Source organism: Aquila chrysaetos, chromosome 24 (assembly GCF_900496995.4).
Source record: "Aquila chrysaetos chrysaetos chromosome 24, bAquChr1.4, whole genome shotgun sequence".
NCBI classification, from domain to species: Eukaryota; Metazoa; Chordata; class Aves; order Accipitriformes; family Accipitridae; genus Aquila; species Aquila chrysaetos.
The window spans coordinates 5219796-5240803 of NC_044027.1; the positions used below are offsets into that span (position 1 = coordinate 5219796).

Consider the following 21008-nt stretch of genomic DNA (forward strand, 5'->3'; position numbering starts at 1 on the left):
AGGCAGTTCTGATCACTTCAGCCTATAAAAATGGAGGTTTCTATTAATACTCTGCTGAAGTGTTGTAACACAACTCTCCCACATCAAGGAGAAAGGAGCCCTTTCTCACAGGGTTCCTCTTATACCTTTGTTGTCTGACGGGCTATTATTCTCATTCTCGTCCTCTGAAGGTATCTCTGTCCGGATGCTTTCTTGCAAATGGTTAATCTCCTGCTCATTGAATGATCGCTCTTCATTGGACGTGGGCTGACACACCATGGAATCTTCTGAAACTAAGGGCACGAACGAGTCCGACATTGCTTCTTGAGGCCTGTTCTCCGAGTCACCATTACGCTGACTGTAATTGCAACTATGGAAGTTCTCCTTCTTCTGTGTATGAGGGTGATCGCCACAGTCATTGGCATTATGAAGGTCATCCTCAAGTCGCACAGACCCTTGATTGCTGGAGTCTGGCAAGTCCGTCATTTGTATCACTCCATTGCAGTTTACTTCTGTAACACATTTTTCCACGCTGCTTTCCATTAGAACAGACTGCTCTTGTACAACGACTTCAGCTGGAAGAGTGGAAAAGGAGAAGATAGCAGAATATGTCTAAACAAAGTAATAGCTAAAGCTGTTCAAGGGAGCCCTCAGAAGCAGGTAGTTCTCAAAATGTAACTGAACACAATCATTCATTAATTCAGTTTGTAACAGGACATTTCCTAGCCTCTTTAGATGGGTAGAACGCAATGCGAACAGGTTAAATGACAATGGCCACCTCTACTAAAGGTGCTCACTCTACTGATGCCAGCATGAGTGAAAGGACAATTGGGCTACTTTAGCAATATTTTAGGTCCATACCTGTCTTTTTGCTGACGTTTTCCACTGGTGGACTAACTTTTATGAGCATTTCCAGAGGGCTCCGAGCTTCTTCCTCCTCTTCAGGCTGTGTCTGCCCAGGGCTTGCTTCCTTCTCCATTTCCTCTATCTCTTGCATTCGCTTCTCTAACAACTCAGCCTGGCGTTTCTGCTTCTTTTTCAACTTCTTTTTCTTATTCTTTGACATTTTGTCAGCCTACACAGAAGCAAGCAGAGAAACTGGACTTAGCATTTCTTATTTCAATAAATCTAAAAGGCATCAAGTTTTAATTTATTTTAGAGCTGAGGAAGCAGTCTGGGATGAAAACTCTGGAGACAGTTCTTCTCCCAAATAAAAAGCAGACATTAAGGTTTTTGGAGCAGTTGTCTATGCCTCTTATCAGTGCATTTCTGTCCTGACCTGAAAAACCTCCAGTATTCTCCAAATGAGGGATCTCAGACTCCACAGACAGGTCACCTTCACAACAGACCTTGAGACCACCAAAAAGACTACTTGTTCTGGTGATATATGAGCTAATACTACTTAAATCTCCAAGACAGCATTGAACCCAATGCCTATGTCTATGACAAACACAAATCACACTTTTCCTTCTGATAGAAGGTTGCTTTCCCTTAATGCTGACTGCATTATGAAACAACGCAGTCGATACCGTAAGTAGATGGATACTTATGTATGAAAGCTATTACACTTACTGGTTTTGGCTGTGGTGCAGTGCTCACTGAAAGGGAAAGGAAGATCAGTAAATTAGTATGTTTATATTAAAAAACTGCAACTGCATTATTATCTTAAGGTAAGTATTTTTCCTACGTGGTTTGGTAACAACGTTTTAAGATATCAGCAAATGTTATTTTGAAGGCTCATTTCTCTACAAAAGTAGAGCAAGAATAAAAAAAAAAAAAAAGAGAAAAACATTAAATGAGTAAATGCGTAATTAAAATTCCAGATAGTAGACTTGCTTGACTGATATCAGAGACTTAAACTTCCTGTCATGCAGCTTCATTTACTGCATGTATTATGCACCTTACTGAAAAGGGAATGCAAACCAAAACATTAAAATACCAAAGTTAAGGGAGCTTCCCTGAGCTAAGCTATGCTATGATGGGCTCAGCTAAATGTTGGTGGCATAAGATTATGAGTGACAAAGCCTTCCAATACACACTGCAGTAGTTCTTGAAAACTACACACTGGTACAGATGGATATTCTGAGGAGGAGCAAGAGGAACTAGGAACAGGAGAACATTTGCTCTCATATCTTTAGGGATGTTAGCATGTCAAGGAAGCTGTTTCTGTTACAAGTTTTTCAGACTTCTGCAAACTGACAACAGGTAAATCATCTTGTTGAGACCTTCATGAAATGCATTTCCAGCATTACGCAATGGAAAGAAAAACTTTTGAAGAAAACAGAAGTACCTCACCACATTTTCACTCCAGCAATAGATTGAGTGCATTAGCATTTATGCAGTGTGTGCTATGCAAGACTGACTGCCCTACCGCTTTATCAGTGCCAGATGAGCTGTGTTAAAAGCAGATGCCAGCATGCATGCATCCTCCCTCCATTTTTCTTAGACAAACAACTGCTTTCCTGATCATCTTTAAGTTACAGCCTATGACTAACTTCACAATTTACAGTTGGCTTTTCAGAGGTTACTTGCATTATTGTTCCACTGTACTCAGGCAGTTTTCCCAAGTGAGATTAGTGATGATTTGGGGGTGTAGGGGGGAAATAGCACCAATTTTCAGAAAGAGAAAGCACCTGCAGAGCCAGATGGTGGGGGAGCCCCAGATCTCTGCCACTCTGTTGCTTCTGCAGCCAGCCTGCGGATATACTGGTCATTAACACACAGAAGAATGTTCTCAGGTTTAATATCTGTATGAATGATTCGACATTTTGTGTGCAAGTAATCCAGACCCTGAAGAACCTGCAGACAGAATAGAAGGAAATTGATCATTAGAAAAAGCAAAGAATGAGCAGAGTGAAGTGAAAATGCAAAATTGCCTAGGATGACCAATGAACCTGAAGGACTTCTGTGTTTGAGAGTGCTCCAGATTAAAGCTAATGTGATCAGTGGTTACTACTCAGTTCTAGAAAACACAGATTCGCATACAGATTTTAGCTACGAATTTAAAATACTGTCTCTCTACCCTCATAACGTAACTTACCACAGTTGAAAATCTAATCTTAATACCCTACAATAAAATCATGTTTTCCTCCTCCCCTTCACCTCACATGTAGAAAGATGTTTTTTCTTAGGCAACCATCCAGTAGGAAGAACAGGTTTCTCTTGCTCTTCCCATCATTAAGCACTGTACTTACTGTGACAGTTTTAAAAAAAATACTTGCACTTACGAGGAATAACCAGGGTAAGAAGAGGTTAAAAGCAAAGCCGGCCTCCCATCATGGTTGAAATGTCAGAAAATAAATATCTGTAGCAGAAGGTTTTTGCAGTAGAGAAAGGAAATATTAACCCAAGAATGATTTTCTTGCATGAGAGATACACCACTAATTTTTAACTTTCATTTGCTTGGATCCGAGAAAGATTAGTGAAAGTTCTCACTAGGCCAAGGGTAACAGCGCAGTCAGAACTGGAACTTACCTGTTTGATGATCTTTTTGACACAAGGGAGTGGAAGTCCCTGATAATTTGACTTGATGATCCACTTCAGGAGATGATGCCCTAGAACTTCAAACACCATACAGATATCTGGAACTCAGTCAAGGAAAAAGATGGACATCCTGACCCAAGGAGTGCTGCGTTCCCAGGACTGAGGATCAAAAGAAATCCATACCACTTAAGCATTTTCTATTAAAGAACCCTCATCCTTCTGACACAGCTTAGAGAAGCTGCCTTCCTTAACAGCACCATCCTATCCCACACATCAGTGTTGTTATCTAAAAGCTAAAATACAGCGGGATGGAGCTGGTTAGGACAATGGTCCTAATGCAGCAGTAGCAATCTCCTGCTTTGAGTGAAAGCCAGTTACACAAGCAAGTTTGCATTAGTATTTCCTGCTAGTATTGAGACAGCTTCAAGCCAACAATGTACGTTTTGGAACTGCCTAGGCTCTTGCCCCAGGCAAAACTCAATGCCAGATCTCTCTGTACCAGCATTACCTGAAAAGATAATAAAATTTCCATTTCATAAGTCATCTTCAGAACAATTAAGTTACTTTCTCCACCCTCCCTTGCCTCTTTACCAGTAAAACAAACTTTTGACAAGCCTCAACTTCCAACAATATTTACATTATCTACTTTTTGTCCATAAGATCTCAACAGCTACAGTCACTCTAGTGACACATTCAGTATTGTGCCTTTGCTTTAGAAGCCAAACTTCTAGGAGTTTATTAGGCTGCTTTTCTTCTACACTGGCAGAAAGCACGCATGTGTTTCACAAGAGTGAAAGAAATACAAGATCAAGTCAACATTTACTCAGTGCTATGTACTGGAAAAAAGTTAATTAATAGAGGAAATACATTACGGGGCTCCTGTTTTCTAAAAGTGTTAGAATGTTTATAACCTACAGCTCGAGTCTCTCAAGCAGCCTAGTAATTTTCACCAAAATAAAATTCAAGGTACCGCAAAGCGGAAACATGCGCAAAAGTCCAACTTTCAAATTTTATGGATGCATTATTAGGACTTGCCACAGATCACTGCCTATTAGAAGGCTATTCGCAGAACTACAGGGGATTTGCAAAGTAATACACTTTAAACATCCTAACAAGGTTGATAAAGTCCAAGGTAAGATGCTTCCGTAACTAGAAAACCACCTCATTATCAAGTTATAGACTGCATGTGTTTGCCATTTTTAATTACTGATCTTAACATTTTGTACTGCTTTACTTAAATAAGGGGTTATTACCAGGCTGCTTGCAAAATTGAGGGGTTGAGATAGATGGGCTCTCTTACCACAAAGGTACCTCAGACACTAAGCCATTCAGTCCTGATTCACAAATCAGATGCAGCCACCCCATCTTTCATGTTAAAAGCATGACTAAGCAGTGCCATCTCCACAACTTACACATATTATGTCAGGCAGAATGATCATTCTGGATCTGAGCTTAGCAAGCAGTTTTGAGGCAGATGATTCTACAGCAGGTTTCCTTGGGCAGTGAAAGGGATGTCTGGGCATTGCTCACCAGCACTGACATGATGGCTACCCAGCAAACTCCCATCTTTATGCAATTCTTTGCCTTTATTCCACAAAAGGATATGAGAACCATTAACTCCTGAAATCTTGAAGTCATCTAATAACTGAACAACTCTCTCTTTACTTGGATCATTTGGATCACTGTTGCGGACCTGCAGAGAAAAAAAGGATTAATTTTGTGTTACTTGAGGTAATTACCAGGCAAGAATATATTTTGAAGTTGGAGCTACTGCACTACTGTTAGGTTCCTATCCAAATTCTTTGCAGCTAGACAATCCAGAAATATCAAGCATGTGACTAATGTGAAGTTCTCAAAATGAATTAAAAAAAAAAAAAGATTAAAAATTGAACCCCACTCTCAGGCACTCACCGATTTTAGCAACTTGATTTCATCCAGTGCCGTTTCTGTGTAGTGCTCTGCACTCTTCACCACCTTCATTGCCACAAATCTCCTCCCTCTATGCACACATGGTAAGTAAATTGGAGACTGTTAACACTCATACAAAGAACTTATTCTCCAGGATTATCCTAATTCTTTTGCATATAAGACAGCTACTTATTTAAAGCATCATGGAAAAATAAGGTTTAAGCACTCATGAAGATTGTCTTTGGGTCTCTTTTATAAAAACATTCATGTTAATAATTTCTCATAAAATTAAATAATAGGTCAGAGACTGCTGAACACAAGAGCACTCTTTCCACATATATGGTTTGTCCTGTTAACTCCCTGCCACACACTTGCATGCACAATATCAAAGGAAACTTTTGTGTTAGAATGTGGACAGCTACGTTTTGTGTTTTTATCTAAAAGTAAAAAGCTTTCTGATCATGTTTGTGCAACACTCTGCATTCCCACCAGAAACACTAGCTAGAACAGAAGGACTTACTGGATGTCCCAAGCTAGCCACACAGTGGAGAAATGGCCCCATCCGAGCTTCCGAATCACATGGTATCGTCCATTGAAGAGATCTCCTATTTTCACAAGGTGATAACCACCTAGAAAAACAGTGGGAAGTTTATATGTCAAGAGGTCACGCAAGTGCTGAAGAGCAGCTATGTGGAACAAGCATCACAACTTGAGGCAGACTTATTTGATGTGTTTACATTTTTAATCATATAAACAAATGCAAATACTTCTCTAATTGGATCTTGCTAGAACAAATATACAGCATGTTAGAGGAAGAGCTGCGAACAGCCCTCTAGTTGATAGAAAAGTTTTAATATAATTGAACTAGAATGACTGACTTTTCCTCCTTTTCAATGTAGGTCATCACTGCAGCATTACAAAAGAATATCTCCTCAGTGAAAGCATCTGAAGTCTGCTAGGCTGACCACCTTTGAAAAGCACAGCTTATGACGTTCAGCAACAGAATCTTACAGCTAAGTATCAGCATTGCTTTTGCATGCTCTGGCCCTGTAACATGAAAGAGTACTGTACCCAAGATCCCAACGGAGTTTCCCTTGCAACTGCTTTCCTGACTGAAAGGTACTTTGCCATTTAACATCACCACTGAAAACACGAAAGTCTCCTCCCTGTACCCCTAGTATCTCTCAAGCTGCTGACCATGCAGAAAGATTCCATGATGGAAGCAAAGATGTGAAAAGCCAGACAAAGACACAAGGGAACTGGCAGAAAACAGAACGAAGAGAAGAATCTGTGATTGCTAAGGCATAAATTTTTGCCAGAACCTGGAATTACACCCTAGATTCCAGGCGTTTACTGTTCAGTTGTCGTCAGCAAATACCACCCATGAAATGCATGCTTTGCCAGGAAGATTCGGCTCTCTTGATTGGTTCACAAACAAGACGTAGAATTGCTACCCATTACTTCATTAGCTCAAGCAGCAGAAGTCCCTTTTCTTCACTTAAAGATTTCAGTTACAACAGCGACAGCTGCACCAATTGCTAATTCGCACAATGGCCTTCTTCCTACTTGCTTTACGGCAAAATCCCACAAATACTTGGGTAGCATGCTAAAAGTAATGTAAATGCTTTTAAGGAAAGCACTGAAGGGTAAGAAACATTGCAATTCAAGTTCCCTGTGCTATTTCTACTTTGCATTTTTTAATACACATATATGGCATTTGCTATGTGATTCTCCCTCTGTCTTATTCAATATATACAATGAATAGTATCACAGAAGTAGTCTTACAAAGCGCTTGGAAGTGGGGACACACATTCAAGCTTCAATTAATTGATCAGTTGAATTTGTATGATCAATGTTCCATCTTTTTTTGAAGTATTTGCTATGTTAAAAAACAGCCTGACCCTTCTGATATTGAATTATATACTGTGGAATTTCCACTTGCACAGTAATTAGTTTCTACTCAGAGAAACAGTGGAAGACTATATTTGCAGACACAAAGTTACCTAATAATGGATACTAAGATGATGATCTTCAAAAGAAAACAGTGAAGAATTTGAAACAGATTTGAAAGTGTCCTTTTTCTGATGAAAATAAAAAAAATTCAAGGCCTACTTGCTTTTACCAATTTTGAAAGCCCTCTGGCACAGAGGAGAGCCAACAGCTTTAAACACATGCATTAAAAACAGCTCTTCAACTCAAATCTAAACTGGTAGCAGTGAGAACCTTAGAGAATAGTTCTTCCATTTCAGGTTAGCTTGAAAATGTTATTATCATCATACAGTTTCAAAAAACACTTAAAGTAAGAGAGAGCCTATTTTCATGCTCTGTAGTAGATGGGAAATCAAGGGAATTTCTTGATTACATTGAAAAACCTATGTCTTAAACAGGCAAGTTCTCACCTTTACAGTAATCATTTGGATCCTCTTGTTCATCGTCATCTGATCCCAGGATTTCTTCCTCTTGCTCTGGAAGATCATTCTCTGAATGAGCAGCAGGGCCCCGATGCTGAGTGTCGGGTCTGAAAGAGAACACACTGCATGTCTCACACATGTTACTCTTCAATTCAGTAGCTTTCATTTCACATGAGGGACTGCTAATAATGGAGGAGATGCAATATTCAGCCTTCAGAAAAACTATTCTCACATTTAAATGCTTTTATATATATAAAAATAGACAGAAACAATTTTTGTATTTAAGAAATACAACTTAATGCCCTAGATTCACTTTTATAGTGGAAGAAAAGACCAGACAAGATAGTGAGTTAAAAGCTTAGTGATCCCACCAAAACATTAGTGCCTTTGAACCCCTTCTCAGCCTTTCATTCAGTGAGGACTTTTCTAACGCAAGTTTATATTTTGAGATGTTACCTCATATAAAACCTGAAGATTTAAATGTTGATGAATGTTAAAGACTAACACCAATTAATTCTTACTCCTTTGGAAAAAAAATTAAACCAGTGTTTTAGAATCTGTGCCCTTTGTCCCTTTCACCTTTGAGATCAAATGAGCATTTAACAATCCTTCTGCTTCTAACACTTTAGAACTCTAAAATCCCTAGTACTGCCCTTGATTTCTCCTGTCCTCCTGCGGTAGGCTGCACTTCTAGTTCATCTCTTCACTGAAGGTCTAAAGTTTGTTAGTTGTCTGAACTATGGCGAGTGGGAGTACGCCGAGCAGATGTTCTGTAAACTCTTCCGAGACCTTGTGATTACAGAGGAATTGAAATCAGGCACCAGGGTGGTTGTTTTTTTTTTTTTCACTCCCACATTCATAAATAAAAACATTAATTTTGTGTGTGACTTTTTACCAAATGTGCTACTCTAAGTTCCTGCTTGTGAAGATCACGTTAGCAAAGGCCACCTCATTGCTCTCACACATTTAAGCTGTGTTCCAGTTCCCCAAGCTAAAACATATTGCTATCTCCCCTGTGCCCCAACTCCTTCTTCATGGCAGTACACTGCTTACAGCCAAACAGCTCATGAAATGATAATACTAAAACAGGTAAGTTATTTACTTTACAAAGCATTAAAGAGAATGGCTAATTGTCTACAAAGTTTTATCTTCAATATAGTTTTGTACAAAGCAAGCATTTATAACAAAAACAGTGCCTATAGCCCATTTGCATTGGCAAGATTTAATGGCAAAGTACTGCAGGATATTATCATCAAGCTTTCTTTTCTTAGAAGTATGAGATATTAAAAAAAGCTGGAGTTGTCCAAAGAGGTGGGCAACAAATTTCTTTACAGCAGTGATGTACAAGCACAAGATAACATTCTTCACAATGAGTTTCCCTGTCAGCGTGAATTAGCAGAAGTTTCTTGTATGGACACTATTGTTCCAGTGAAGCAGCAGATATAACCGATGCCTTCCACTACCCTATTTCAAATTCAACTAGTTTTGCTCAAAGGAGGAGTGACTGCTGAGACAGCCACTGGTTATGCCAGTGGGTATGCTAATGCATGTGGGCTTTCAGATGCAGTTTTTCTAGCTTATAACCGAGCTGGAGTTCTGTGCATTGTATCATGGCCATACTAACTAATCTTAATCCATGGGACAAATTTAATATTTCAATTTTGAGTAGGTATACAGCAGAATGAATGTTCAACATTTACCTACTACACATGCACTCTGCTGAGACTTCGTACATTAAATACATTACTACACATTAAAACTACAGCCATCTTAAATATCTATGGAGCATAAAAGCAAAGAAATCACACGTTCCAATCTGATCATGACTAAACTTGTAGCCATTTACAATCTGGAATTGAAGTTCATTAAACCAAAGAGGAGCTACAAAGGTCATCCCAGGCACAACCAAACCACCTGACATTTATTTCAGTCAGTTGTCAGGGCTAGCAAGTCCTGCTGATTTTTTAATTCAGGAACAGATAAGCAACACAGATTAGTGGTCCCGAACCGTAAAACAAGACTGCCAGACAGTCCATTCCACTGCTGCCAGGCTGAGACATTTATTAACAACCCTATAGCTTGATCCAGCCCCAAGATATTTAGTATTTAGACATTTCCCCCTCCCCTTGAGCCACAGAATTACAAGTCAGGGGTAGGAAGAAGGAAACTCGGGGAGGGGGGGGAAAGTCTTGGAGGTCAAAAAGCTACCTTAAAACTGCTGCATTCCTTTGGGAACAACTGAGCTACGAATAAAGTCACATACTATCCCCAAATTAAGAGCTGTAGCCAAGGCAAGAAAGGGCCACGGACAGAACAGTTGAAGGGGAGACTGGAGGCTCACATATAACAAACCCTATATACAGGGTAAAGAGAACCAGAACACAGAATTGGATAGAAAGGAGAATTTAAGCCCAGGAGCCACACCCATAGCGTAAGTAGTAAAGAGTAATTCTCCCCAATGCTGTTTTGCGATTTTCACTTTGGTATCTGCACAAGATGTACGGGATTAGAACAGATTCAAAAGGAAATTCATCCTAAAAACCACTGATGCAGACAGAAACATCATGCCATTCTGCAGTCCCAATGCTTTTCAATAATAGTAATTTCATGCATCAAAGAAGAAGTTACTGGAAGCACTAAACCCCATTCTCTTGGAAGCTTTCTGCACCCCTCCTAAGAAGGGGCTGACGAATCATGCTGCTGACAACCTCGTACATGACACACCCTATAGTCTGCATCTGAGTCTGTCCTGGGGATCCAAAAGCATTTCAGTTCTATATTATAATCTATTATACCAACTAATGTGAGCTGTATTCAGGTCACATACATTTCTACTGTGCTATTTCCTTTATGAAATCACCTCCAAAACACATCTTATTCCTTTGCCTTCCTGCAAAAATTCATTAGATGTTGTCACATCCCACCACCTTCTTCCCCCAAAGTGACCACGTCAAGTGCAGATACGTATTGAGAGATTTAATCAGTGCAGAATATCTATTAATACCAAAGAAAAACTGATACACAAACCCACAACCCTCATCTGTCTGCTTCGCTCACACAGACAGTACTCTAGAAGGCACAAAAGGCTGCTCAAGACAGCAGAAAAATCCATACTTGGTATTTAAAGATCACAGCTGAAACAGCTGTCAGCAATACTGCAAAATGCAGGTAAAATATATAAAGAGGCTACAAAAAATGGTTAATTGTTTACCCATTAAAAATCAAGTCTTCTAGGGTACTTTTTTTTTTTTTTTTTTTTACAGCCATCTCTGTTCTACTTAGGAACACCTTGATCACCTTTTACTTTTGCTCTCTCAGTGTGCTAATTAATCATCAGAATTAACGGGATTTGCAGGGTCTCTCTACAACTATATAGCAATATTTTACTTAAGGAAAACAATGTGGAACAGCAATGCCAAGGCAGAATACTAGATCTTTTATGGAATTTGTGTGAATCCATATCTAGAGACCCTCCCAAAAGTCCTTATTCTCTCAAGAATGCCTGAAGAACTGCAAATTCATGAGGTAAAAAAAAAAAATTTAAAAAGAAAGGGTAACCTACCTGCATGAAGCACGGCCTCCCATTGATAAAGATATTCCCGAAGACAGCCCAATAGTTTTCGAAAGAGCCATTAAAAATCAGATGCCACACTGTTCAGGAAGCAGGGGGACATCAACGGCAGGCGGAGGGGCTGGTTCTTCTCGAACGCAGCAAAGCTTTGTGCAAGAGTGAGGGAGAAGAGGGATTTGCCTCCACCACCTAGCTGCAGATGCACAGCACTGCATTGCAGGTAAAGGGCCTTGCAGCAAGGCTGGGGGTTGCTCTCAGCTGATCTTCCTGCAAATTCAGTCATGTTAGGGGTTGAGCATAAATAGATTCCTCTCCTTCTCTTGATGTTTACCTGTCTCAATCTTCCCTCTAATGAAATTAGAAATTCAGTCAGATACTTTGTTTCATCTTCCTGAACAAGCCGGTTTTATTTGCCTATTCAATAGTCCACTGGATTCAAAGCTTGGATGAAGACAAGGATCATGGTAATTGCCGACAGTCCAACCCTTTTGATACAGAAATGCCAGCACAATCACACAGGAGAGAAAGGGCGTTCAAAGTAAAAATGACTTTTCTGAAGTAATTCCAAACCTCCCCATCCAGAGTTACAAGAAAAACTTATCCTTTATGCTTAAAAGTAACAAAAAAAGCAGGAGGAGTCAAATCTTCTTTAGAAAGGTGAACTGAGTATTTTTCACAGCAGCAGACACTTAACATCATCATCCGACAATGTAGAAGAATTACCAGCCATTTCCTGTGCCTTTTTATCCTGATGGTTTATGCAAGTGATAGTGCAAACAAGTCAGCAACAATGCAACATAGCAAGTAATCATTTAGAGATATTCTCTGCTATGGAGGACTGTTTATTAGTGAAAAACAATCTGAAGCTGGCTCTGCAGTTTTAAACCAAGAGGTTTAAAGAAGAATTGGATTAATCTGATTTTACGTCTAAAATATTTTCACCTCAAAAGCTCGCTGAAGTTTGAACATCCTTTTCACAGTTTAGCATTGCCAAACCTCTTCATATTAGAAGAGGTGCTAACACCACACAAAATTTTCCACTGTAGTCAAGATTTTCCTCCACGTTCATTGAATATATCACCCGACAACTCTGCTCACCTCTGCAATGCATAGCAGGGACAGTAACAGTTATTTGCAGGAACTAAAATTTCAGTCACTCACTTGTTCCTTACAGAAGGTGTTCAAAGATTTTGGAAAAAACACTTTTGTATTCTCTTGCCAGTTTCCCATAGAATCACTTATCTGGTCCACACACTAAAAATAAGGTAAAAAAATGATTAAGAAGCCTTGATTGCACAATGTGTGTTCTCACAGATCTGCACTCAGGCAGATCCAACAGCATCAGGAGGACAAGAAGATGGGAGACTACAGTCATGCCCGTTAGTACAGACAGTGCAATGAAAAAGCAGTGTTTGTGCTGTGGAGTGGCACCAGCAAGGGCTCCTTTGCTGCTCTCTATACATTACTAGTGAAGCTATCACAACAGCCAAGTCTCCACATGCAACTTCACCATCAAAACTCAGAACTTGTTTTCTCTACCCTGGTAACTTACATAACAAAACATTTGAAGAGAGGTGTTTGGTTCTCCTATTTAAGAGCAACTTCTTCAAAAACTCTATTTTGTACAGGAAATAAGTATTTTTCCTTGTCCCCAAAACAGCAGAAATACTGTCCATGCTACCTGTCTACCTGCTTTGAACAGATACAAAAGCAGACCCCTTCCAACCTTCAAGCAAGGAAGGCAGCATACATTTAATCCAAATCACTTTTGTCACATCTATCATCCTTATATATGGGCTAACAAAAAAGATACTCTCCTTACTTCTCTTCATCTGTTTGCCATTCCCTTGGTATTTGCAGAGATGACGCCCGTCTGTAGGAAACCAAAGACAATTGCTTTCCGAAATTATTTTTAAGCCACCTGCAGCACAATCTTTATAAACACTGTCATTCCTTATTTGTGAGCTCAAAGTACACACAAGGCATCCCCAAACAGCTGAACGCAAGACTAATGACAAATCCAGCTCATACTGTAGGAGATGCAGATAAGAGTACTATAACACACCCCGGGACTCTTGCTGAAGGAAGTGTTGCTTTCCACCTTAACCATCCAGCCAACGATTTCCAGGGCAGTACACCCACTGCAGCAAGATCTCGCTTCAAGTGCTCTTAAAGATTCCTTGTTTTCATTTGGGAAAGAGGAAAAAAAAGCTCCATATGGCATGGTGAAAAGCCAGGATTTAAAATCTCTCTCCCATTTTCACATCCATGCATCAAGACAATGTCTCTTTAAGGGAAGTATGCCTGCCAGACTGCATCTCATTACTATTCCTTAATGTGCCTGTAATTTCAAGATCAAGTTAAGGCACATCTAGTCAGAATGACTGCTTCTGGTGCCACCCTCCAACGTGCTTACAGGCAGATCTGCTGGCATTCTAGAGTTCAATAAATACTGTAACTGTTCAGACTCAAACTTTCAGTATGAATTCAGATCTGAAATGATAAAAGTATTTTCCTGCTTTTATGCACTCTACCTTTCTGCTCAAGAAAATTTTAAGTATTTGAGGGGAATTATAAATCATAGATTGTGGGGGACTTACAAGTCTATAATCCACATTATTTTGGATTATGGCAACTCATTCACTCTTGCATCCCTATTTTTCTGAATAAAGAACTGGTATTTTCTGCCAGTAGGGCAGACCCACAACACTTGCTGCTGTAGGGCAGCCATCCCAGAGCTACAGGAATACCACTGTCAAGAACTTAAGACGACTGGAGACGTTTTGAAAGGACGGTGCTCAGAAGCACCAAGACATACTTTTGTTTAGTGGATCTGTGGGAGTTCAGTTTGAAGATAAGTAATAATGAATTTCACATGAGAACGGTCCTAATGCACAAATAACAGAGGCAATCGAGTTTCTCACTCCCCATACCCACTCCTCCACACAAGCACTTAACAAGCTGTTTGTAGAACCCTCTGCTATTCCAGCTATTACAAACGAAGGGACTTCCATGGAAACCAGATCTTCAGTTGTGTCCTCTCATAGTCTGATAATCACTTCTGTATTTGAATGAAAAAATCCCGTGGGTGATGCATTCCAACTCTACCTTGCATTCCGACTCTACCTTAAACTTATGTTCAAAATACTTACGAAAGATGTCTTTCATAATTAATACCAGGGCTACAAATGAAGAAAACGTAATCCAAGATCCTGATCCCAGACAAAGTTTTGAATAAGGAAGTCGAGGAAGAACCCAAGAGGGCTGTCAGAACTTCAGGGCTCCTCAAAGACAGCAGGAAAGTGATACAAGCAAGACATGCAATAACCAACTGGAAAGTATCAGACTCTACTAGGAATTTTCTGCTCCCCAGATTGCATAGATGGAAAAATTACCAACTTCCTTATCTCTCTTCATAGCAATTCTATTGAGGAGGAAGAAAGAAGTGAGGCTTCACTGCACATCAGGAGTCTGGCCAGAAAAATTGCAGAAACTAAACCAGTTTCTCAAAAATACTGAATATTGCATGCATTTGGGAAGAGGGAAAGGAAGCGAGACAGCAGTACTGCACCAACTCAACTCTGCCACTGTCTTCCCTCCAGGAGTAGAGGGAGCCGGAGGAACTATTGAAAGTCCTGTGAAAAAAATATCTCCCACTCAGTAAAGCCTCTAAGAAAGGATTAAATAAATTCACCAGTGCATGCAGAAATAGAAGAAAGTACTTCAGATCATGAACATTTTTCAGAACAAACCACATACTGTTAACTGTATGGCTGCTACTACCTTTGTAGTTATTCATGCTTACAGTAATAAAATGTTCTGCTTTGAGACACAATCGGTTCAACACCCCTTACGCAGAACTGCTGGGTTTGTGTGCGAGTAGGCCAACTTTTCCTGAAACATAAAAGAGTGCTGAAGCAAGACACTGGACTTAGTGAAACTATTATCATCTGGGCCTGCCAATGAACATACCCATCATCTACACATCACACAGTCCTGTAGCCCAGTTCTAGTCATATGCTTATTTTCTTCATTTCAGAGAAAACAAGCTATAATACAGAACTATTTGTTCAGTTTCTCATCCGTTTCTGTAACTGCTTTGAACCGCGATGGGTTTTTTAGCTTAGTTTTTAAACTCTGGGTCTTAATCTCAGTAGTAACCTAAACAGTAATTTTTTCCCAGGACAAAGAACAGTTTGAGCTTCTCAGGGTTTGCAACATACAAAGTAGACAGAAAAAAAGCCACAGCATTTTACTGGCAATTATGATCTAACAGTCACAAGTGCCTGATTCCATTACAAATTACCAGAGCCATTGGTAAAGTATATCTATATTAGTATTTTAGTTCAAAGAGAAGCTTGTATTTTCAAACAGAAGCATAGTTTTGAAGTAAATACCAGATATTCCTCACATATCGGGCTTTCATTCGCATAGTACAACAGTCTTGCAGCATAGGAAATTAATCTCTTTCAAATGAAAGCACGTAGTTGGCATATTCCAGCTTCAATTCGGTCAGGAACAGACGTTCTGTCCACACCAGAGCTAACTCAAAGCAACATTCCCCTCCAAAAAGCACGTGGAGGCTTAAAAAAAAAAAAAAAAAAAAAAAATCGAGCTTGTAATCTCCTGTTAGCCTGCACTGCTTCCTAATCAGACACTACCTTACTGCACCAAGGCGTTACAAGCACACACGTGGCCTGGTCTGTGCTGCAGGACCTGCAAAAAGCAAGAAGCAGCCACCTCGTGGCCGATGAAAGGCTGAACTGTTGGGACACCCATCACTCCTTCCTCCTGCCACTGCGTTCATGGACATCACCATCCAACACAGCTCATGAGACACGAGACCACTGGAATTCTGTTTTCAGTTCCCTAGAAGTCATATGAGGAAAACTAGCACAAGAACTGCTCCCACGAAAGCACTGTGCAGCTCCCACACCTTCCTCAGGACCAGGGCAAATACTCTGCCTAACACATTTTTGTCTACCAATGCTGAACTCCAAAGATATTAGTAACTGCTTCAAACAAAGAATCGAAAAAAATCTTCTGCATTTCTGACAATTGGGTAAAAATAACTACCTGAATGCACCTCACCAGATAGACTGTAAACTCTTCAGACAGCTGTAAGTTATTAAAGTTTTAGTAAGAAAAAAGCTTGTAAGCCTACAAGCTCCTTTTTTAAAAGACAGGCTTTTTTGAGTGCCTTTGGGAATCAACTGACTCTCAGTGCCTGAGATGTTCACACCTCATGAAATGATAAAATTAATACATCACATACTTCCCAGATAGCTTTCAGCAAAGCTATCTCTTGGCAGCAACACACATTGCAGTAGCCTACGTACCAAACTCCCTATGTTTTATTAGCAACTAAAGCTCTGACATACATATTTCCTGACATATTCTTAATATTAAGGAAAAGGCCAAGCAGAAGCTTGCCTCTCATTTTCTAAAAATAATTTAAAGCAATTTTAATTCTAATTCCTTGCCTTTTTTGACGGAAAAGGCTGAGATAAGAAGAAACTGAAATCAATGCTTCACTCAAGGCCACAAAGCAACCCAGTGACAGTCAACATTAGAACTCAGGATCTCCCTATATCTAGACTTGCTTTTTGTCCCTCCAAGGCATTCAGCTGTCACTCTCCCTGTCCTTCCTCCTCCTCAATTCTCACAGAAATGGGAGCTGGGCAAAGGTACACAGTCACGATATTCTTCCAACTCCACAATGGCAGACACAGGACTGTCGAGCAAGCTGGGCAAGTAGAAGCTTCCTAAGCAAACATTTGAGACAGCTGGTTTAATGATTATTCCAGATTACCAAAAGATTTGGAGTAGTTTTACTAGAGTGGGAAGACACAGGTACCTCACCTTTGTATTACCAAGAAACTTTGCCTGCTTTCTTTCTGCAGAAGAGTATGTTGGGATAAATGCACTCACTCCTTCATTGATATCAAATAAAACTTTGAAGACAGGAAGGATGGGAAGAACTAGGAAGATCCTGAATTTGTGGAAAATTAAGAACTTGGTTGACCTTCCCATTAAAAAAAATAAAATCCTACACACAGAACCGTAATTAGTATTTACAAGGGTTTTCTGTAAATAACTAGTTTAGGCTGGTCTTGTCTGAACCTAAATAGCAATTTTAACTAATGAATGACAAAAAAAAGGGTAACTTTCCAGTTTTGTACTATACACAGTCCATTGTGATTATTTTAACCTTTCCAAGTGGTGGTGTTTTGTTTTTTTTAAACCAGATTAGGTTGATAGGAAAACTTAAAGGAGGTATAGTTCATTTTGAAAGTGAAAGATACGTTGAATTTCTTTAAATCCCTTCAGAACATTCTCTGCATTTTTACACTTACCCATAATAAGGTAATTCCTAATACTCACCAACCTTAACCTTCTAAAATCAGTTGTTTCATGCTTTTTACTGCCCTTCATATCGAAAAAATTACGTGTGTGATCTAACCAACTATCATGGAACGTTAGGTATTAAAAGGACATTCCATGTGGTTTAGGTTTTATGGGAGAAGTCTTGCAACAACCCAGTTAAGCTTATTTTAGAAGATTTAACTAGAGCAGCTTTGTATTTAAATAGCATAAATGTCGTGGAACTGTACCTAAAGTTAGAGGCTGACACTGGGTTCTTTTTGTTGTACAATGTAAAGCATAAAGTACATGCAAGTTTCTTTAATTTCCGAGGCAGGATCTAACAAACCTATGGTACCAGAAAACAGAGTTGAAGCGTGTAGTTTAAGAAGATAAACACAGCATTTTACAAATAGTATGGTTCTCCACTCAAATCAAGGTTAGTGGCAAAAGCAACAGCTAACCAGCAGTGCAGTTAACCTGTTCTGGCTACATAGTTAAAAAGAATTTTTTTTAAAAAACATGCCAGCACTGAAAGTTACCATTCAGCAACCTCAGAATTTACACAGAAATCAGTCTTTCCAACTGCAACTGTGGACTCTATTGGCAGAGTCAGTATTGTTTTTCTGCAGGTGAACAAGAAAAAAAGAAAGTAACAGGTATAGAATTAAACAATGAATTATTCATTCAGAAATTAGGATGCACATAATACTACAGAAAGAGGAGAGCTCTTAAAAAATTGTCCTAATGCCATCTTCAAGAAATACCAGGAGAAGGTACAAAATAGCACAGAAACATAATGCACATCTCCCAAAGCGTTTAGTCAATGCTCTTCACCCTTCAGAAGCCCCATCTCAAAACAACCGAATCTTTGCTAGAGACAACCAGAAAATTTTTTAAAATCCATGATTTGTTTGAGGAAGTGACTAAGATAGCATTACTCTAGGCCTAAAGAAAAACCCCTCCAACTCCCACCCCCAAAGCTTTACTTCCTCAATACCTTTGGTTCCCAGGCACCAGTGAGTATAAAACCTCCTGGGGTACCAGAGATTTTACGCGAATAAGCAGCATTTTACTGAGCACACAGAACCGGCTCTAGGATTTACATCACCTTTCACTAGAAAGGAATTCATGAGCAGCACTGAATGCAGTACTTAATGCAGTCTGGTGGGAGCCATTGTTTAGTATTTACTCGAGATCTTTTTAATTTTTATATCTGCATCCAAAAGTTCACCACATACAAAGACTTGTGAAATTCCTGTGGTAGGAGAGAAGCCACACGAGAGCATCAAAGTTAGAGAAAGAAGTAAACAACACATCACAGCATTCTTATGGCAAGATTAAAAAAAAAAACCCAACCAAAAAAAAGCGGCGTTGGAGGCGGGGGGGCAAGAGAATCAAGAGAAGCTAGTTCCTAAAGCCAGCTCTGGAGGCTCCAGAGAGGAGAGGGGACGCTGGCATCGCCCACTGGGTACAGCCTGGGGCCGAGGGAAGGAGCCAGCAAGGACAGAGCACGACGGCAGCTCCGTTCACCGAGTTTCGGGGCAGAGGCAGGGAACGAAGAGCCTCCTTACACACCGAGGCAGCTCCGCTCCGCAGCCCGCCAAAGGAACCACGACACGGGACGGCGAGAAACCGTCAAATCCTGAGGAAAACCAGCCCCGGCGGAGAGCCAGGGCGGCAAAACCCGCCGCCCCGGGCCACCAGCCGCGCCGGCTGCCTGCCTATGCCGCGAAACGTGCCTTCAATTAAACTCGCGTTAAAAACCCGTCTAGCCCGAGGGGTTCGCACGCTTCTCCGCCCCGGGAGCGCCCGGCTCCCGCCGGAGCTCGGGGCACCGCGGGGCTCGGCAGCCCCTTCCCCGCGGGGGAGGGCCGGGGTAACAAAGAGGCGGCGGCGGGAGGCAGCGCCGGTGGCGGGAGCTGCCGCCTGAGGGGAGCCGGGGGCCGCACTTACTTCCTCTGGGCCTTGTCCTTCTTGGCTTTGGTCCGCTTCTTTCGGGCCTGCAGCGCCAGCACTGAGGGAGAGAAGGGGAGAGAAGCGTGAGCGGCGGCGGGCCCGGCGAGGGGATGGGGCGGCACCGGTGCCCCCCGGGATGGGGGGGTAGGTGGGTGAGGGGACGGGGGAGGCCCGCGCAGCGCTCACCTTTCCGCTCCATGGCCGCCAGAGCCGGGAGCCCCGGTTGCCCCGCGCGCCTGCGCGCTCCGCCCGCTCCCCGCGCCACGCCGGGCCGCGCCGGCCCGAGCACGCGCAGCTTGGACACCTTCGCGCGCCGCCCCGCGGCCACGGCCTCGCTCTCGCCCTGGCTGCGGGAGCCGCTCGAGAGGGAGCTGTGGCGGGAAACCACGCCTCCCCGCTCCCGGCTACGCCCCCGCCCACCCTCCGCGGGGCGGAGCTCCCCGAGCGCCGGCACCGCCTCCGGTGGCGGCATGGCGGGAGGCGCGAGAGGGCGCGGGCGCGGGGCGGGCGGCGAGAGCCGCGCGTGTGACGAAAGCCGCCGCGGCTGTGACGCCAGGGCCGCGCGTGGGGCGGCCGTTCGGGAATCCACTCTGACCGTTCCTCAGCCCTGCCGAGGAGAATAACAACGGTGAGGCCAAGCCGCGGTCACACGCCCGCGACGTCAGGGCGGACGCTCCCGAGGGATGTCACGCTACGAGCCGCCGGTCACCCACCCACGGGGAAAGGGCAGAGGGGTGAGCCGCGCCTCGGGGTGCGCCTCGGGGTGCGCCTCGGGGCGCCTGCAGGCCGGACCACACCTCACCCGCTTCTCCTGCTCAAGGGGTAGAGCTTTGCACAGAAGAGATTTGTAAATCGCGTCCCTTTAGCAGAGTGACGTGCCCGTTAGAGATTCGTTATTAAACTGTTGATTTAATCATTACGATGAAAAAAAACCTTTTCGTGCTACTGGGCCATTCGGGCATTTCCCTGTAAGCACTGAACAAATACCTGTGTTTTAAGGTGGTTATATATTCACCTTAGAACTTTTGCCAGTTCTGTTCCTATCTGCGGTTTTGCTTAACGCTGTTTTACTCCTAAAAAACTTCTCACAGCTCTGTTACAAGCACGTTATATATCGTATCAGGTTTCTATCAGGGATTCTCACCCCGGGTTCCTGCCGGGAAGCCGGCAGAGGGAGTCATGACCGGAGCATGAGCCATGTCTGCTCTGCTTTTTGATTTCTAGGACACGGCATTTTAAAACATGCCCAAGAGCTGGGCCCTTTGGCATCAGATTATAAGTATCTTCATGGAAAGCTAGGTATGCGTGCGTGCAATTTTGGAAGACAGAAAAAT

General features: G+C 41.9%; 1 protein-coding gene and 1 long non-coding RNA gene across 4 annotated transcripts in view; both read right to left on the reverse strand.

Moving 5' to 3' along the window:
* Positions 1-20136, reverse strand: part of SRPK1 (SRSF protein kinase 1) — a 28029-nt gene extending 7893 nt beyond the window's left edge. The window contains exons 1-11 of one of the 3 annotated variants that reach the window (XM_041119680.1): positions 19861-20136; positions 19672-19732; positions 7770-7903; positions 5891-5999; positions 5374-5461; positions 5068-5155; positions 3454-3560; positions 2613-2778; positions 1552-1577; positions 841-1054; positions 126-554 (exon numbers count right to left, since the gene is read on the reverse strand). In XM_041119680.1, coding sequence (XP_040975614.1) covers positions 126-554; positions 841-1054; positions 1552-1577; positions 2613-2778; positions 3454-3560; positions 5068-5155; positions 5374-5461; positions 5891-5999; positions 7770-7903; positions 19672-19732; positions 19861-19873 — 1435 coding nt within the window. In that variant the 5' untranslated portion in view covers positions 19874-20136. Of the gene's footprint in view, positions 1-125; positions 555-840; positions 1055-1551; positions 1578-2612; positions 2779-3453; positions 3561-5067; positions 5156-5373; positions 5462-5890; positions 6000-7769; positions 7904-11343; positions 11620-19671; positions 19733-19860 lie in introns of those variants that run through there. The other 2 variants (XM_041119679.1, XM_029999495.2) reach the window with 2 other exon arrangements.
* LOC121232577 lies at positions 11707-18238 on the reverse strand. The gene is made up of 3 exons (XR_005931283.1): positions 13418-18238; positions 12514-12606; positions 11707-11837 (listed from the first exon to the last, which is right to left on the reverse strand). It is a non-coding gene; the product is annotated as an uncharacterized LOC121232577 (long non-coding RNA).
* Positions 20137-21008: the final 872 nt, after the last annotated feature.